This window comes from Microtus oregoni, unplaced genomic scaffold, assembly GCF_018167655.1.
Source record: "Microtus oregoni isolate MIOR12 unplaced genomic scaffold, Mior012 000000F_ref0000247, whole genome shotgun sequence".
Taxonomy (NCBI): Eukaryota; Metazoa; Chordata; class Mammalia; order Rodentia; family Cricetidae; genus Microtus; species Microtus oregoni.
Window position 1 is genome coordinate 1,900,972 of NW_024543059.1, and position 14,848 is coordinate 1,915,819.

Genomic DNA, 14,848 nt, shown 5'->3' on the forward strand with positions numbered 1-14,848 from the left:
ACAGTTATCAAGAGTTAGAGTTACAATATTCAGTCCATTTGTTTTTGGCAAATTTAGAAAAAATTCTGTATTATCTATCTTGTCTTTGTGGATCTAAAGTTTCATACCTAATTTACTTTTTATCATAACTAAAGAAAACTATAAGTTTAACTATTTAGTCTTTAACTCCATCAAAGACGCCAAAAGGAAATAATATTACCTAATGGCAGGGGCATCTGACTACCTGAACAGTCACCTAAAGTTCTTCTGCAATGTTGGGGCATCCATCTTTGATATACAGGCCTGGAATATCTGACAGGCTTTTCTGAGAAGGAGGAAAATTTGAAGGCCTGACCTACCTTGTCTTGGTAAAGTTCAGCAGTCACTTTCTTTTGTGTTCTATTTGTCCAATTTGGAAAGAGAAGTTTCTTGCCCAAGTGGCTAGGTTTGCCACAAAGAAAGTAAACTCCATATAGAGGTTCTTCGATGCCCATCATCTTCTCTGAAGTAGATTGGTGCTGTCAGTAGCAGATTTGTCTCATTGTCATGAAAAGCCTCAGGTTATTAAACATCATTAATACCATAATCTGTATGTCTTTGAAGTATTTGAAGACCATCTGTCATCTAATATCTGTTTAACCTTGAAAGCATACCTAATATGACTACAAGTTTTATTATTAGAGATGTATTTCTTAATTATACATTGCAATTTAAATGAGCAGCATAAACACAATACCCCAAACAAGAGTAGAGTATGTCCATAGAATATAACAAAAATAACTTTAAACTTGTACCAATAAACCAAAACCCATACCAGTGTAAAATATTTTGAGATTAGTAGTTGCTTTTTGGATTAAAGAATGTTTTTTAAGCCTTTAATAATAAACCCATCATTTCTATACTATATCCCCCCTTTTTCCTTTAGAATGAGATCTGTGTATCTAACTCTTTTGTTTAGGTCTTTTTCTGACCATGACCAATGATAACTTATCTAACTTCCCCAAATGATGACAAACATCCATAACCCATTTCTTGGGAATGTGGACATTGTTTTCTCTAGACTGCTTTCTGTTGTCTGGGGCCACTAACATCTTTGGGGGAAACTCTGGGAGATCAGGATAATGGTCAAGTCCTGACTGGAGGTGGAACTGCAACTGAGGAAATCTGAGCTGTTGGACCACCTGGCCTTCGTTTTTATTGCTGTCTCATCTCCTTGCTCTGAAAACACATAAACTTTCAAATGTACACAAGTCAGCCAAAGATGATTTTTTGTTTTATATTTGAGCAGATAAAATATACATCACCTTTCCTGTAGTTTTTTTAGGTTTATGTTTTATGTCTGTAGCCAGGATTTCCAGGGGATCTTCCTTGCTCAAACCTGATCTTCTTCAACCCTGAATGAATCCTCAGCCTTTTGTTTTCTGTGGGGACAAAACTATAACTTTTTGCATTTTGAAGTCAAGACTCTTAAAACATAGAGGTTGGTTTGATCCAGCAGCATCCATAACCAAGTGTGTCTCAGCAACTGTCACCCATTCATCAGCCATCAAAAGGTTTATTACGTTACAGGATGCTGACTCCCTGTAATTTTCATCTTTACATGGCTTTTTTTTTAAATAGCTACTCTTTCTTTAAAGACTATAAACTGCTATGCAGCTTAGCTAATGGCTGCTGGCTGCTGGCTCCACCCGGGTGCCTTTGTTTCCTGAGAACCTGACCGCATGGTGGAGGTACTGACAGGAGCCATGTTTCTCGCTCCAGCTTTGGGAAGTTTCTGGGTCCACGGTGCTGTAGGTGTTTCTGCCTAGTCGCATGCCATTGAGTAGTGTGCCGACCGCTGCTCATAAACCCCACGCAGGTGCTTGAGCCTCTAAAAAGAGCCATGCCTCTGCTTGTTGATAGCACTGAGCCTACCCCAGAGTGTGTGGTCATCAGAAAGACACATTTTACTGTTTCAAACTCTCTCAGGCTTTATGTGGATGTATGTGGACCCCCATGGGGTGCCATTTGTAGCTGAATTTTCTCTCCCACCTGCCAGCTCCCAAATACCCACACAGAGACTTACTAATTATAAAAAAAGCTGGTCCAATAGCTCAGACTTGTTACTAACTGCTTCTTACAACTTAACCCATACTTACCCGTTTACATGCTGCCACATGACCTAGGGCATTTTCCTGCCTCTCCATCTGGCTGGCCACTCCTCCCTTCTTTTTCCCAGAGTTCCCCCTGGACCCAGAGTTCCTGTCTATACTTCTTCCTGCCTAGCTGTTGGCCATTTAGCACTTTATTAAATTAATAAGAGCAACACAACTTCACAGTGTACAAATACATTGTTCCACAAAGGGCTTGTGCTCATCATTCTTATTTTTAAGAACTTAAGTTATATAAAATAGTGTTTTCTTAGTATAATCAGTTTCAAGTTAAAATTTTGATTATTGGGATACTAGGGATGTGTTTCAGTTGAAAAAGTGCTTGTTTGGTATACATGAAGGCCTGGGTTCAATCCCCAGTTCTATATAAACAGCATATATATATGCCTGCAAATCCCAGCACTTGAGAGGTGGAAGTAGGAGGTTCATGAGGTCAAGGCCATTTTGACTGCTAGAGACCTTGTCTCTAATCAAACAAACACAATTTCCTGTATTTCTTCTTCTATTATGTGAAGAAAAATTACAGTATTTTTCACATGGCCTTTGGTATTATAGGCAACAACAGCTGGTCTTGCACATGTGGTAGGAAGCTTAATAGAACTGGTGTGTCTCTGGTGTGATGTTTTCTACTCAGGGGTTTTGTTTCTTAAAGACAGGGTCTCAGATAGTCCAGTTTGATCTCAAACTCCTGCTCCTCTTATTTCACCTCCCATATTCTGGCTTCCAAGCCTGTGCCACCACCCGACCTGTCTAATGGTGATTACGCATTCTGAACCTTTTGTATATTTTCTTCAGGAAAATTGTTTCATTATAAGAATTATTCCCTTGCTCCAGTATTTTTGGGCATCCTCCTGACTTTCAGATGTAATGTTTTCAGAGGGTGGACTTCCATGTTTTTTCTTGTATTTTTGAGCAACCAGAAGACTTTCTGATGCTTTAACTAAGCAGCACAAGGAAAAGCAGTCTCTTTCCTTGTTCTAATCATTTGATGTTTACCCCAGGACGTGAAGCTATCTCTCCATTTCTGTTTCCCCCATTGCGATGTCCAGATCTGAGCCTTAGGGATCTTATCTTTGTGTTCTCTGCATTTCTTTATGCAGTGTCTTAGACATAGTGCTCTGGCTTATTTGGTTTATAGAGAGCTCTTAAGTATGTGTTGCTTAATCTGATGCACATTCTGTATTTCTATGTGTGCCTCCACAGCTTGGACATAAAGAACTTCTAGTGCTGAAATTTATTTTCCAACCAACTTAAATAGAATCGAGTTTTCAGTCACCTCCCAACAACCACATTTCTGCTGACCTTTATAGTTCATTAAGGTTATTTATATATCATCATACACCTTATAATAATGTTTTGCTCTGCAGTGGACTGTAAATATATGATGACAGTTTGGGGTGCTGTGTAGCTGACATGTAGCAAGCTGTTTCTTCTCAGTATGGAAGTGTGTTCTCACAGTGACACCATTGCCTAAGGTATTCCTCGGAATGGCATTAGCATCACAGACTATCAATGTGTTATACCCACCAGTCTTGTTCTTATTCAACAGTAGAGCTAAGACCCGAAGAATCATCTTGCTAGTAACTGACAGGGTTGAAGCTTTTCACCTGGCTTTGACCTGTTAGACTTATGTTACGTCATGATCTTTCTAGACTGACTCTCTTTCCTTACTGTCCCAAGTACTCAGGCTGTGTATAGAAATGTTTTCATGTGCACTGGGGAAAGCTAGTCTCCTAGAATGTTTTGCTTTTGGTAAACACAAACAAGCATTCACCTTTATAGATGCACACCTGTGTAGGCAGCAGTTAGCATATTGAATTGTACTGTCTTTTTACATGTTCGTCTCCTCAAATAGACTGTGTGCTTTTTGAGCATTCTTGGATTATTCTGTGGGTTTCTTGAACTTTTAAATGTGGATCCTGATATTTAGGTGTCCAGTGTAAGCTAAGTGAGTGAATGAGTAAGTGAGCTCAGAAGTGAGAGACAGTGTGCCTTCTGATAGCTGCAGTCTTCTTAGAGAAGTCAAGTGTGACGTTTACATTAAATACAAAGATTAAAAAAAAATGCTTTATTTTAAGAGAAACTTTGTTTATAGGGTTTGTTTTTTTTTAACTAATATAAAACAGATTCCCAGCCTGTAGTTCATGTAATTGCTTCCCGGCGTCAGGATTGGTCAGAACATGAGATTGCAATGGAGACTAGCCCTACCATAATATATCAGGATGTATCCAGTGAATCACAATCAGCTACTTCAACAATCAAAGCTCTGTTAGAACTCCAACAGACAACAGGTATGAACTCACATGCTCAGCTGATGAAGCATGTTTTCTCTAGAGATGGGTTGTGCTGGAATACACCACTGTTGCATAGTTTCTCCCCTTCTGGACTTGTTTGTAATCACTGTTCCTTAAGATACACGTCGGAGTACGATGTATAGATGGAGAGTTGTCATTAGAAGACAGACAGACAGACAGGGCTGACTTCTGTTTCAGATGGACAGTCCTCTTGCCAGCAGGAGGGATGGGCTTGTCACTTGTAAGCACAAGTGGGACACAGATCGAAGGGTCCCTGCTGTCCTCATTGACGCTGCCGGAGCAATTTTGCATCATAAAATACCATTAGACTTGATTGTAAACATGCTCATGTTCTCACCTTATTTTCAGATTGATTGATTTATTTACTTCTTGTGTAGGTTATCCACTAGAGTGTCTGTGTGTAGTAAGAGTCTGTCGGTATTTGTAGTTACTAAATATCTTTGATATCTTCTAGGACACCCCTATGTAAGTTACACTGAGTTTTCTGCTATAATAGGACATTTATGTGAATATTTTGGGGGTTGTATTGATGATCTCATCTAACCCTTTCATGTTTTGGAGAAGCTAGCTGACATTGAGAAAGGTTACCCACTTGTTCAGTGGCAGGATCCTGGCCAGGGCCAGGATCACAGCAGGGTTTGGCTTCTTTGTTTAAAATGATTGTTCTCTTTTTTCTGATTCTGCTCTTGGTGGGAGCTGTCTTTTAGTGGACTTAGTTACTGAAAACTGTGTATTGTAAATTCTATGCTAAACTGTATACTTATATTTGATATAAATTGTAGATGATTCCTTCTAGTAATATTATTTTTTAGCCTTGGGTACATTTTGTAGCTGCTTGTCTTTGACAGATTCAACCATTTCCATCAATCATTTATATAGATAGGAATGTTGAGTAAAGAGATTTTGTTGAAAAAGTGGTAAGAAGTTAAAAAATATATCTATACATATACTACTATATGTATAAATTAAATACATTTATACATGTGCACTATCTGTATTAATTAGAGGCTGTTTTATCAGACACATAAGCAGAGAACCTGTTTTTATCTTAACAGTGAAAAACTTTGTTTTATTCTTTAAAAGTCATTAAAGACTTATAACACTTTTTTGGCCATACCTTAAATTACACACACACACACACACACACACACACACACACACACACACGGTCTCACTCTATAGCTCAAGCTGGCTTGGATATTGCCCAGGTCAACACTGAACTCTGCAGTCCTCCCTCAGTAAAGGCTATATGAATTTCCCCCTTGTGCTGAGGATCAAACTCAAGACCATGTGTGTGCTGGACAAGCACCTGACCTCTGGGTGCCATTCCCGGCCCTTAGATTTTGAGTAGATCAGATGAAGTAATCAATCAATGGGAGGTGCTATTCTGGGGTGTACCCCAGAGCAGTATACCCCAGTGCTGTTGTGTACTGGGGATACAAAGGAATAGCATCCTGGGAGGAGTATGTAAAGAGAAACAACTGGCTGTCTGGAGTAACAGGGGGACTTGAGTGTGACTGACTAGGAAGTATTGTAGGCTGCTGGGCGTGGTTATGCAGGCTGCAGGCTATCCAACCACACTGAGCAGTCTGCAGTTTTCAGTTCATTGTCTTTCTAGTCACTGCATTGTGGCACCCCAGAGGTCTGGTTCATTATTCCCATAGACAACTCTGGTTTTAGTGTTTGTTTATAATAAAAGTTAACTTTTCCCCGACTTTTTTATGCAGTAAAGGAAAAATTGGAATCTAAACCAAGACAACCCACTATTGACTTGAGTCAAATGGCAGTACCTATTCAGATGACCCAGGAAAAGAGACATTCTCCTGAGAGTCCATCCATTGCTGTGGTAGAGTCAGAACTAGTTGCTGAATACATCACCACTGGTAGGTGTCCTCTTGCAACGTAGTATTAAGGTAGTGCTGCCTTTGTGGATCTCCTGGGTGCTCATGTGGGGGAGGTCATAGCTTTATATCTTAGCTCTTCTGTTTGTTTTCAGAGCAGATCGGCATCTTTGGGGGTTTTCCTGACCTTTTAATCTCAATCATTCTCTCTCTCTTCCCCCCCCCCCCACACACACATGGGAAGCAGATTAGATATTTACCTATGGTCCAGCAACCGAATACTAATGAGATTTTGGGGATGGTACTCATGGAGAAGTGAAATTCTTTGTCTTGCATTCAGGTGAGGTCACACCTGGAATATTGCACACTTACTTAGCTTGAGAACTGGTGAAGCTCATGATGTGAGTAACCCAGGGTAAAAGAGAGCAGACACCCGGGGTTTGTTTAAGCAGTGGTTAAGGGAGAAGGTAAAGTTTCCGGTATCTGAAGATTCTAGAGGCCATAGGGAAACGGGAGTTCTTTAGTGTTATTGAGCAGATACTGCGACTCATGGGTGAAACTGCCCAGAAAGAAAATCCAGTGACGATAATAGAAAACGATGAACTTCACAGATACTTAGCAGAAAGCCATTGGTGCAGAGGCCGGTGTGCTGGAGCACTGAATGTTGGCGCCTCCAGAAGTCTAGACAAACACGTAGTGAATAGATGAAAGACCTATGATTTCTTCCCTTACTTATCCTTTTCAGAACGCACTGATGAGGGGACAGAGATTACTTTTCCCCTTCTAGGTAAGTGGTGTGCATCCATTTGTAACATAATGAAAGGTAGAGGATGATTAGTTATGGGGAACTACTTAAATGGATGCGCTCTGCTCTGCTCTGCTCTGGTAGAGGGAAGGTAAGCTCCACTTAGCGAAGGGAAAGAAAGGTTATTTTGCAAAGTAGAGGGAAAACGAACTCTTTGCTGAAGGAAAAAAAAAGAATTGTCTAGAGAAATGGATGACTGTGTGGGGCCTCTGTGGGCCAGCTAAGGTCGCGCCATCTGTTTCGTAAAGGCCTTTCCGCGGCCTCCATCCCTTGTCCCCACCACTCACGCCTACAGCAGTGTCGGGCAGCTAGCTGCTCTGTGCCCTGTGAGTGCTAGTGTTGGGGTCACTGAACTTTAGTGACCTACATATGAGCATTTGGTAAGAAAATACTAATAGAAACTTGAAGGAGAATTATTTTTACATAGTATTTTTTGATATTTTGTTAAGTCTAATTTGTTTCTTTAATTTAAAAAGTCTTACTACTGGGACTGGAGAGATGGCTCAGCAGTTAAGTATGGATACTGCTTTTCCAGAGGTCCTGAGTTTGGTTCCCAGTACCCATATTCAGTGGTTCACAATCCCCTGTAATAACTTAAGATCCACGTTATCAAATACCTTCCTTTAGTCCCTGTAGGCACCCAGATATATGTGGTGGTGCACACGCGCGCGCACACACACACACACACACACACACTCCAAAATAAATAAATTAATGAATGACTAAATCTTTAAAAAAAAAAAGCTTACTGTAATAATTATGAAAGCTAGTATGGGTATCAAAATGGTCTATATAATTAAACATTTTCATCAGAAATTTATTGTTATGCTTCAGATGTCATTCATTTTTTATATTGCTTTCATTTAAAATTTTCATTGATTTGCTTGCTTGAGTTTAATGTCATAATTTTTTTCCTATTTAGTTCTATTGTGAATGATTTCAGTAGTACTTTAAATCCTGGGTCTTTATTTTCAGTTTAGCTGAGACTATGTGGAAGATTATTAAGTCATATAATCTAAAATACACATAAAAGCATACTGTGAAATGCAGTGAGGTAGTCCACCGCAGCATAAGAGGAGTCCAGGGGATGCTGTCTGTAACCTCATGGCGCATCCGCGGCATTTGTGAGTGTATAAAGAAGAGCATTGTGACCAGTCACAGCTGGACTCTAGTCCTTAGACCACCACACACACGCTTTGATCTTAGGTGCAGCTCACTCTTTCTAAGCGTGGAGCAGTGCTCCTTGAAATTGAAGCTAAGCTATATAACCTTACAGTTATGGGTTATTGGAGGAGTTTTCATACTCTCAAAACTCTTAGCTCATTTACAGATTTGTTTTTTACCTGTTCTTGATTCAAGGGTTTCCTTCCCAGTAACTAAAGGCATTTGAGTATTCTATGGGTTTGGATGTGGCAAGTGTCTATACTGTTAAAACTTGAAGTTGAGACCAATGTGAGGCTGGAGAGATGGCTCAGCAGTTAAGAATACTTGTTCTTCCAGAGGACCTAAGTTCAATTCCCAGCACCCACATGGCCACTTAACCTGTGTGAAACTGGTTCCAGGAGACCTAACACCCATGGCAAAACACCAATGCACATAAATAAAAATAAATAAATTTTAAAAAAGAAGGAAATGCGGCTGGTAAATGATGACATCTATAAAGATGAGTAGTGTGAATGAGCCCTGTGGTGGGAGAGGAGGAAGTGGGGTTGATCCCTACAGCTTCACTCTTGCTGGTCTGTTTGAGCTAAAACTGAAGTGGCAGGCAGAGCAACCTTTTTTTCCTGTTGATCCTTTGTTTAAGGACCAATTTCGACCCATTTTTTTTTCATTTGCCTTTTGTAAGAAAAAAAGCAAATTTTTATTATTCCACTGAAACACAGGTAAGCAGCCAGGCTCTGAGTTTTGGTGCTTTAATAGAAACCAAGTGGCTCCAGATTCACAGGAGAGAGACGGGACCTTTGTGCAGCGTCGTTTTGTCCTGTGACGTTCTCTCCACTAGAGGAGCAGTGCATGTCGGGCTGTGGAAACGCTTTGTTTCCCTGTGAGCTCAGTGGGCTAAAGTCTCTAGAGAAAACCCAACAGTTCACAAGAGGGCGCTGCTTTAAAGGCAAGTTCTCATGGTGCCTCTCTGCACATCCCCTCCACATACAGTGGCTCTGTTCCCATTTTGCAGATGAGGAAGTGGTTTCATAAGATCTTAGGGTTTACAGAGTTCCTAGATACAAGTTCATGCGTGTGTTTAAAATGATGGTCACTGCTTACTGTTGCTGTGGTGATTTCTGAGGAAACATCACCCACCTCCTCTATTTTCAGTCAGCCATCGCTCCCAGCCCCAACAGCCTTCCCAGCCCCAGCGGACCCTGCTCCAACATGTGGCTCAGTCACAGACTGCGACACAGACTTCAGTTGTGGTAAAGTCCATCCCAGCGTCTTCCCCTGGAGCAATCACCCACATTATGCAACAGGTTGTATCTCTTCTTTTTCTTCTTTTGTTCTGTAACCTCTTTATTCCCGAAATAAGGTTCATTTATTTTCTATCTGAATTGTAGAATGTATGTGTAACTCATCCATCTGTGAGGAACGAATAGTCTGAATTGGGGTCTGGACACCAGGAAATAATTAGAAAGCAGTATTTTCTTGTTTTTAACGTTGCAGAGACTCTTGGCATTTCAGAAGGGTTGGGCTGTCTGGGTGAGTCTCCTAACTTCAGAGTTGGTCACTGTGTCTCTTACTATTGCAGACGAATTTACTAATGGTATAAGTAAGATTTTTCAAAACGAAGTAGCATTTGACTTGTTCGGCTGTTTGCTAAGTTTGTTTTTGCTTTTATTTTATACTTTATAATGAGTCCTCATGAGGCCATTATGAACAAGAAGGGAAAGAAATATTTTACTCCTTTAATTATGTGTGACCAGTAAAAGAAGATTCAACAGGAAGGAAATGAATTGATATCAGATAGGAACCTGGTATTCAGTGAGGAAATAGTGAGGAAAAAGAAAGCTATGCTGTTAAGTTGATTTTTGTGTGACGACATGTTTTGAGCTGTAAGTACACCTCATTATGATTCTGAAAGGTAGGTATATCGTACCTCTTTCTAGCCAAAATCGTGTAACTTGCTCCAGGTGGCAGAACCATGATTTAAACCTATAGTGGCATTTCTGCCTCATAGCTTCATTGTGGGTATCAGATTCGCTGTGACTCTCCTTAGTGACTTGGCTGCCAGCAAACCCGAAAGACAGTGAAGAGGCGCTGAACCACAACTGTGTGTGTATCAAGTCTGATCCAAGGGCACGTTCCACTTTTGAAGTTAGAGTAATGGTGTACTGTATGACAAGGCAGCAGGAAAGCTAGGATAAGGTGGATTTTGTTGTGTCCCGAAGGAAAGCCACCCGTCTCAAGATTTCACTGGGTGGGAGCTCTTAGTCTGTCCTGACATTGATCTTTCTTATATACAGAGAGGCCAGAGAGCCTGGCTCTAACAGTTGCCCTCAGTGTTAGATAGCTAGAGCACAGTTAAGATGAACTGACCCTGGGCAGTCAGTCTCCTTGCCCACGAAGAGGAATGCCTTGTCCCCTGGCTCACTCCCTTCTAGCAAACAGGTCTCTAGGAAGCTGTGGCCTAGTGAGTCTGGACTCTGAAGTGACATAACCTCTCCTCAGAGAGACCTGCTGTGGAGATTGGGGTGGACGTATCTCCAAGACAGTCTAGCTGACCTTTGGGGTTAAGGGCTTGCATGTGGCTAAAGAGGGCTTTCCCAAGCCTTGGTTTTGCAGCCTTTAGACAGGTGAGTGTCCCTCAAGCACAGGCTGAAGTGTGGCTCCTGACCCGGGGAGCCACCTGTTCTTCAGGGCACCTCATTCCCCTAATCTATAGATTTGGGGTTCTCCAGGACTTCCTGTGTAATAATGAGTGGACTGGATTTTGAAGTAATTACTGTTTGAGAGTTCAAAATATGGGTTTTGATTAAAAGCCCATGAAGCTTTGTAGTCTCTTTAGGCTCCTCTAAAAATATCGGAATGAATCTCTAATATTTTCCAGTTCAAGAAAAATGTGACACTGTAGGTGGTTTTTGTTTGTTAGTTTGTTTTTTCTTATTTCATTCTTATTTTGTGTCTCTTTTACTTAGGCATTAAGCAGTCACACTGCTTTTACCAAACACAGTGAGGAACTTGGAACTGAGGAGGGTGAGGTTGAAGAGATGGACACATTGGATCCTCAGACAGGTCTGTTTTACCGATCTGCCCTGACTCAGTCTCAGTCAGCTAAACAGCAGAAACTTAGCCCCCAGCTGGAGCAAACTCAGCTGCAAGTGAAGACTCTGCAGTGCTTCCAGACCAAGCAGAAACAGACCCTCCACCTGCAGGCAGACCAGCTCCAGCACAAGCTCACGCAGATGCCCCAGCTCTCCATCAGACATCAGAAACTGAGTCCTCTCCAGCAGGAACAAGCACAGCCCAAGCCAGATGCACCGCACACACAGCATCCCGTGGTGGCCAAAGACAGGCAGCTTCCTACCTTAATGGCACAGCCCCCGCAAACTGTAGTACAGGTGCTTGCTGTGAAAACCACGCAGCAGCTCCCTAAACTACAGCAAGCTCCAAACCAACCAAAAATCTACGTACAACCCCAAACTCCTCAGAGCCAAATGGCGCTCTCAACGTCATCAGAGAAACAACCGGCAAGCCAGGTAACAGAATTTTGATAGCTTGCAAAATTACTTCTCTGTTTGTGGGGGTTTGGGCATAGGTGAGGTTTTTTGTTTTGTTTTTTAAGGTTGTCATCACAGCCAGCAGTGCTTCCTCCAAGCAAGGGAACCCCAAAGCCTCATTGTGCTGGTGTTGGTGTTGGGGGAAAAGCACTCTGAGAGCTGAGCTTTCCTAGGCCGTTTCTAAAGAATCACGTCAGCTAAGTAAACCGCAGGCTTTTAAGGAACAAAATTGACCATCTTGTCTTCCTTTCGTCTAGTTGATGAATTTACCCTCTAGATTTATCACCTAGATAGCAGAAGAAATACGTGGATAATCAAAAGAAAAATTTTATTAGCACTAATTGATAATTCTGGACTGATGTGTGTGTGTATATATATGTATATATTTATATATTGCAAATACATATATAGAATATGTTTGTACAGTTGTACTTTGAAGGAAAAGATTGAAAAATCCAACTCACTTTTAATTTTAAAAGTAGATTATGTGAAATCATTTGAGCGGGTCGAAGGTATCTCGGGATGTAAATCTCAGAAAAACTAGGCTGCTGTGATTTTTTTTTTCCTTTACTGCCTCAAAGCTTGGCTGGCTGAACAAAGGTTCTTTCAACCCCTCCTCTTTCCCTAGGTTCCTTAAAAGAAAACAGATCCTTCCCATCCAGCCCTCTTACTAAAACATGGAGCTTCAAAATGTCTTCTAGTATACTGCACAAATGTTTCTTTTACCATATTTTCTGGAGTGTTTGATTAGTTTTTCCTCAAAGAGATGTAGCTATAATACACACAACCCCAATTTGTTTTCAGGTGGAGCAGCCAATTATAACCCAAGGATCCTCTGTTACAAAGATAACATTTGAGGGGCGCCAGCCTCCCACAGTTACAAAGATATCTGGTGGCAGTTCTGTTCCTAAGCTGACGTCACCAGTTACAAGCATACCTCCCATTCAGGCCTCTGAGAAGACAGCAGTGTCAGACATTTTGCAAATGTCTTTGATGGAAGCTCAGATTGATACAAATGTAGAACATATGGTAGTGGATCCCCCAAAGAAGGCTCTAGCCACCAGTGTGCTCGCTGGTGAGGCAGGAGCTTTGCCCTCCACCCACATGGTGGTGGCAGGGATGGCGAAATGTAGAGAGTCCTGTTCAAGTCCATCTGCTGTTGGCCCTTCCCTAACGACCAGAAAGCTGGAAGCAGCAGGAGTGCCTGCGACAGGCCAGTTCATGCGTATTCAGAATGTAGGCCAAAAGAAAGCTGAAGAGAGCCCAACAGAAATTATCATCCAGGTAAGACCCGGAAGGAAAACAGACGCCTTGGGCAGATGGGAGGTTGTGGGCTTGATACATTTTGGGGTGTCACCAGACCAGCCACTCTAAGGTGGTAACAAAAAGCAGAGATAGGTTTTTTTTTTTTTGAGTTGGTTTAGAGACTATTACAATATACTAATTTATATTTAGCTTTTTTTTATTGTTGTTTGTTTTGAGAGCAATCACAGAAACTTGGTAGATAAGATCACACAGCTCACTGTGTGATTTAGGGACCATGTGTCTTTGTGTCACCCCGATTTCATGTCACTCACAAGGTCATTGCTTTCCGAGGCTCACATTTTGGGCTGCGTGGTCTGACAAACTGGAATATAAGTGTTTGGATTTCAGGGACACTTTGTAAACATTGCTTGTTCCTCATCTGAATTTGTGGTTCCCAGAATAGTCAACTTCAGCCGGCTGGAATGTCTGCAGAAACACGCTCCCCATGTGTGTGTCTAACTTGGCATAACCATAACCTTTGCTTCTTATGTCAGTGTCATTTGATCACCTTGTTGAGGTGTTGTCGCCACCGTGGGCAGTTCATCGGCAGCCTCCTTCTCTGCCTTTATCGTCTGTCCTAAAAGCCGTCCGCCATTCTGTGTTGTAGGTTAAGGTTGATGACTCAGACTGAGTCAGACTAGCCCTTAGGGGTTGTGTTTTATTTCAGTCTCTAAATGCAAGATTTTCAGACTTAATTTTCCTTGTTATTGGCAGTTTTTATTTGTTCCAAACTGGTACATAGTTTGCACAGTATGAGAGCAGCCCATTTCAGTTCACTGAGAGTTCCCACTTACGGACCTGTGGAGAATCTAGAATTGGCGTAGAGCCACTGCTGTGTGCTTCAAAGTTCATAAATAAACTTCCCATTTGCGAGAATGCAGATTAACCATAATTAAACCAAATGAGACATAATACGAGGGCTGATAATTAAGATGTGTCAAAAGTAGCTGTTAAATTATTCAATTATTTTTCCCATCTATAAAAATAATTTAGTGAATTACATATTTCTTAACAAAAGGTTTTGTTGTGATTGCTGGTCTTTGCCACTCACTACTGTGGCCTGCACTACTGACGTCACTCTCATCTCAGTCTCCTCGTCGGGCGTGGGAATAGTCATGCCTCGTTTGTAGAGTGTGTGTAAGGGACACCTAGCACAGTGACTGCCTCAGTGTGTGACCAACAGATGGTAACTCTTGCTGGTTTTACTAAAATGGATTGTAACATCTGGGGGCTTAGATGGCCATACTCATTTGGGGTGGCGTAGTTGAAATGTTTTTCTGCATTGTATTAGCAGGAATGAAAATGCAATTTATTCATGTCCAGGATTAAGAGCAGAAGTGTGATATAGCTGATATTCCAGGCGTGGTAGTGCATGCTTATAATCCCCACACGTGGAGAGTAGAGGCAGGAGGATGGGAAGTTTAAGGTCATCCCAGCTACATAGTCTGTTCAAGGCCAGTTTGGGATACTTGAGACCCCCGCTCCAACTTTGAAGATAAAAGATTCTGGTAGGACCATAAGTCACCAATAAGTGCTTACCAAGGGGCTCCAGCCAGTGTTAACGTAGTAATTTTTGTTGTTGTTGTAGTTGTTGTTATTTAAATGGCAGATTTTTGGCATACCTTTATTACTTAGTTGCGATAAAAGTGTTTTGCTGTGACTAAACAAGTTGGTTTCCTCTTTGAACCACCGAAGAGGCTTAAAACCGATTGTGTGTCAGCAACAAGTCATTCATCTTGAA

At 41.4% G+C, this 14,848-nt stretch overlaps 1 protein-coding gene across 11 annotated transcripts in view; it reads left to right on the forward strand.

The window, feature by feature from the left end:
- Nucleotides 1-14,848, forward strand: part of LOC121448027 (BRCA2-interacting transcriptional repressor EMSY) — a 69,149-nt gene that overhangs the window by 51,882 nt on the left and 2,419 nt on the right. For 3 of the 11 annotated variants that reach the window (XM_041651594.1, XM_041651611.1, XM_041651631.1), the window contains 6 exons: nucleotides 4,256-4,420; nucleotides 6,172-6,327; nucleotides 7,031-7,072; nucleotides 9,407-9,558; nucleotides 11,221-11,781; nucleotides 12,607-13,086. In XM_041651594.1, coding sequence (XP_041507528.1) covers nucleotides 4,256-4,420; nucleotides 6,172-6,327; nucleotides 7,031-7,072; nucleotides 9,407-9,558; nucleotides 11,221-11,781; nucleotides 12,607-13,086 — 1,556 coding nt within the window. Of the gene's footprint in view, nucleotides 1-4,255; nucleotides 4,421-6,171; nucleotides 6,328-7,030; nucleotides 7,073-9,406; nucleotides 9,559-11,220; nucleotides 11,782-12,430; nucleotides 13,087-14,848 lie in introns of those variants that run through there. The other 8 variants (XM_041651603.1, XM_041651621.1, XM_041651641.1 and 5 more) reach the window with 6 other exon arrangements.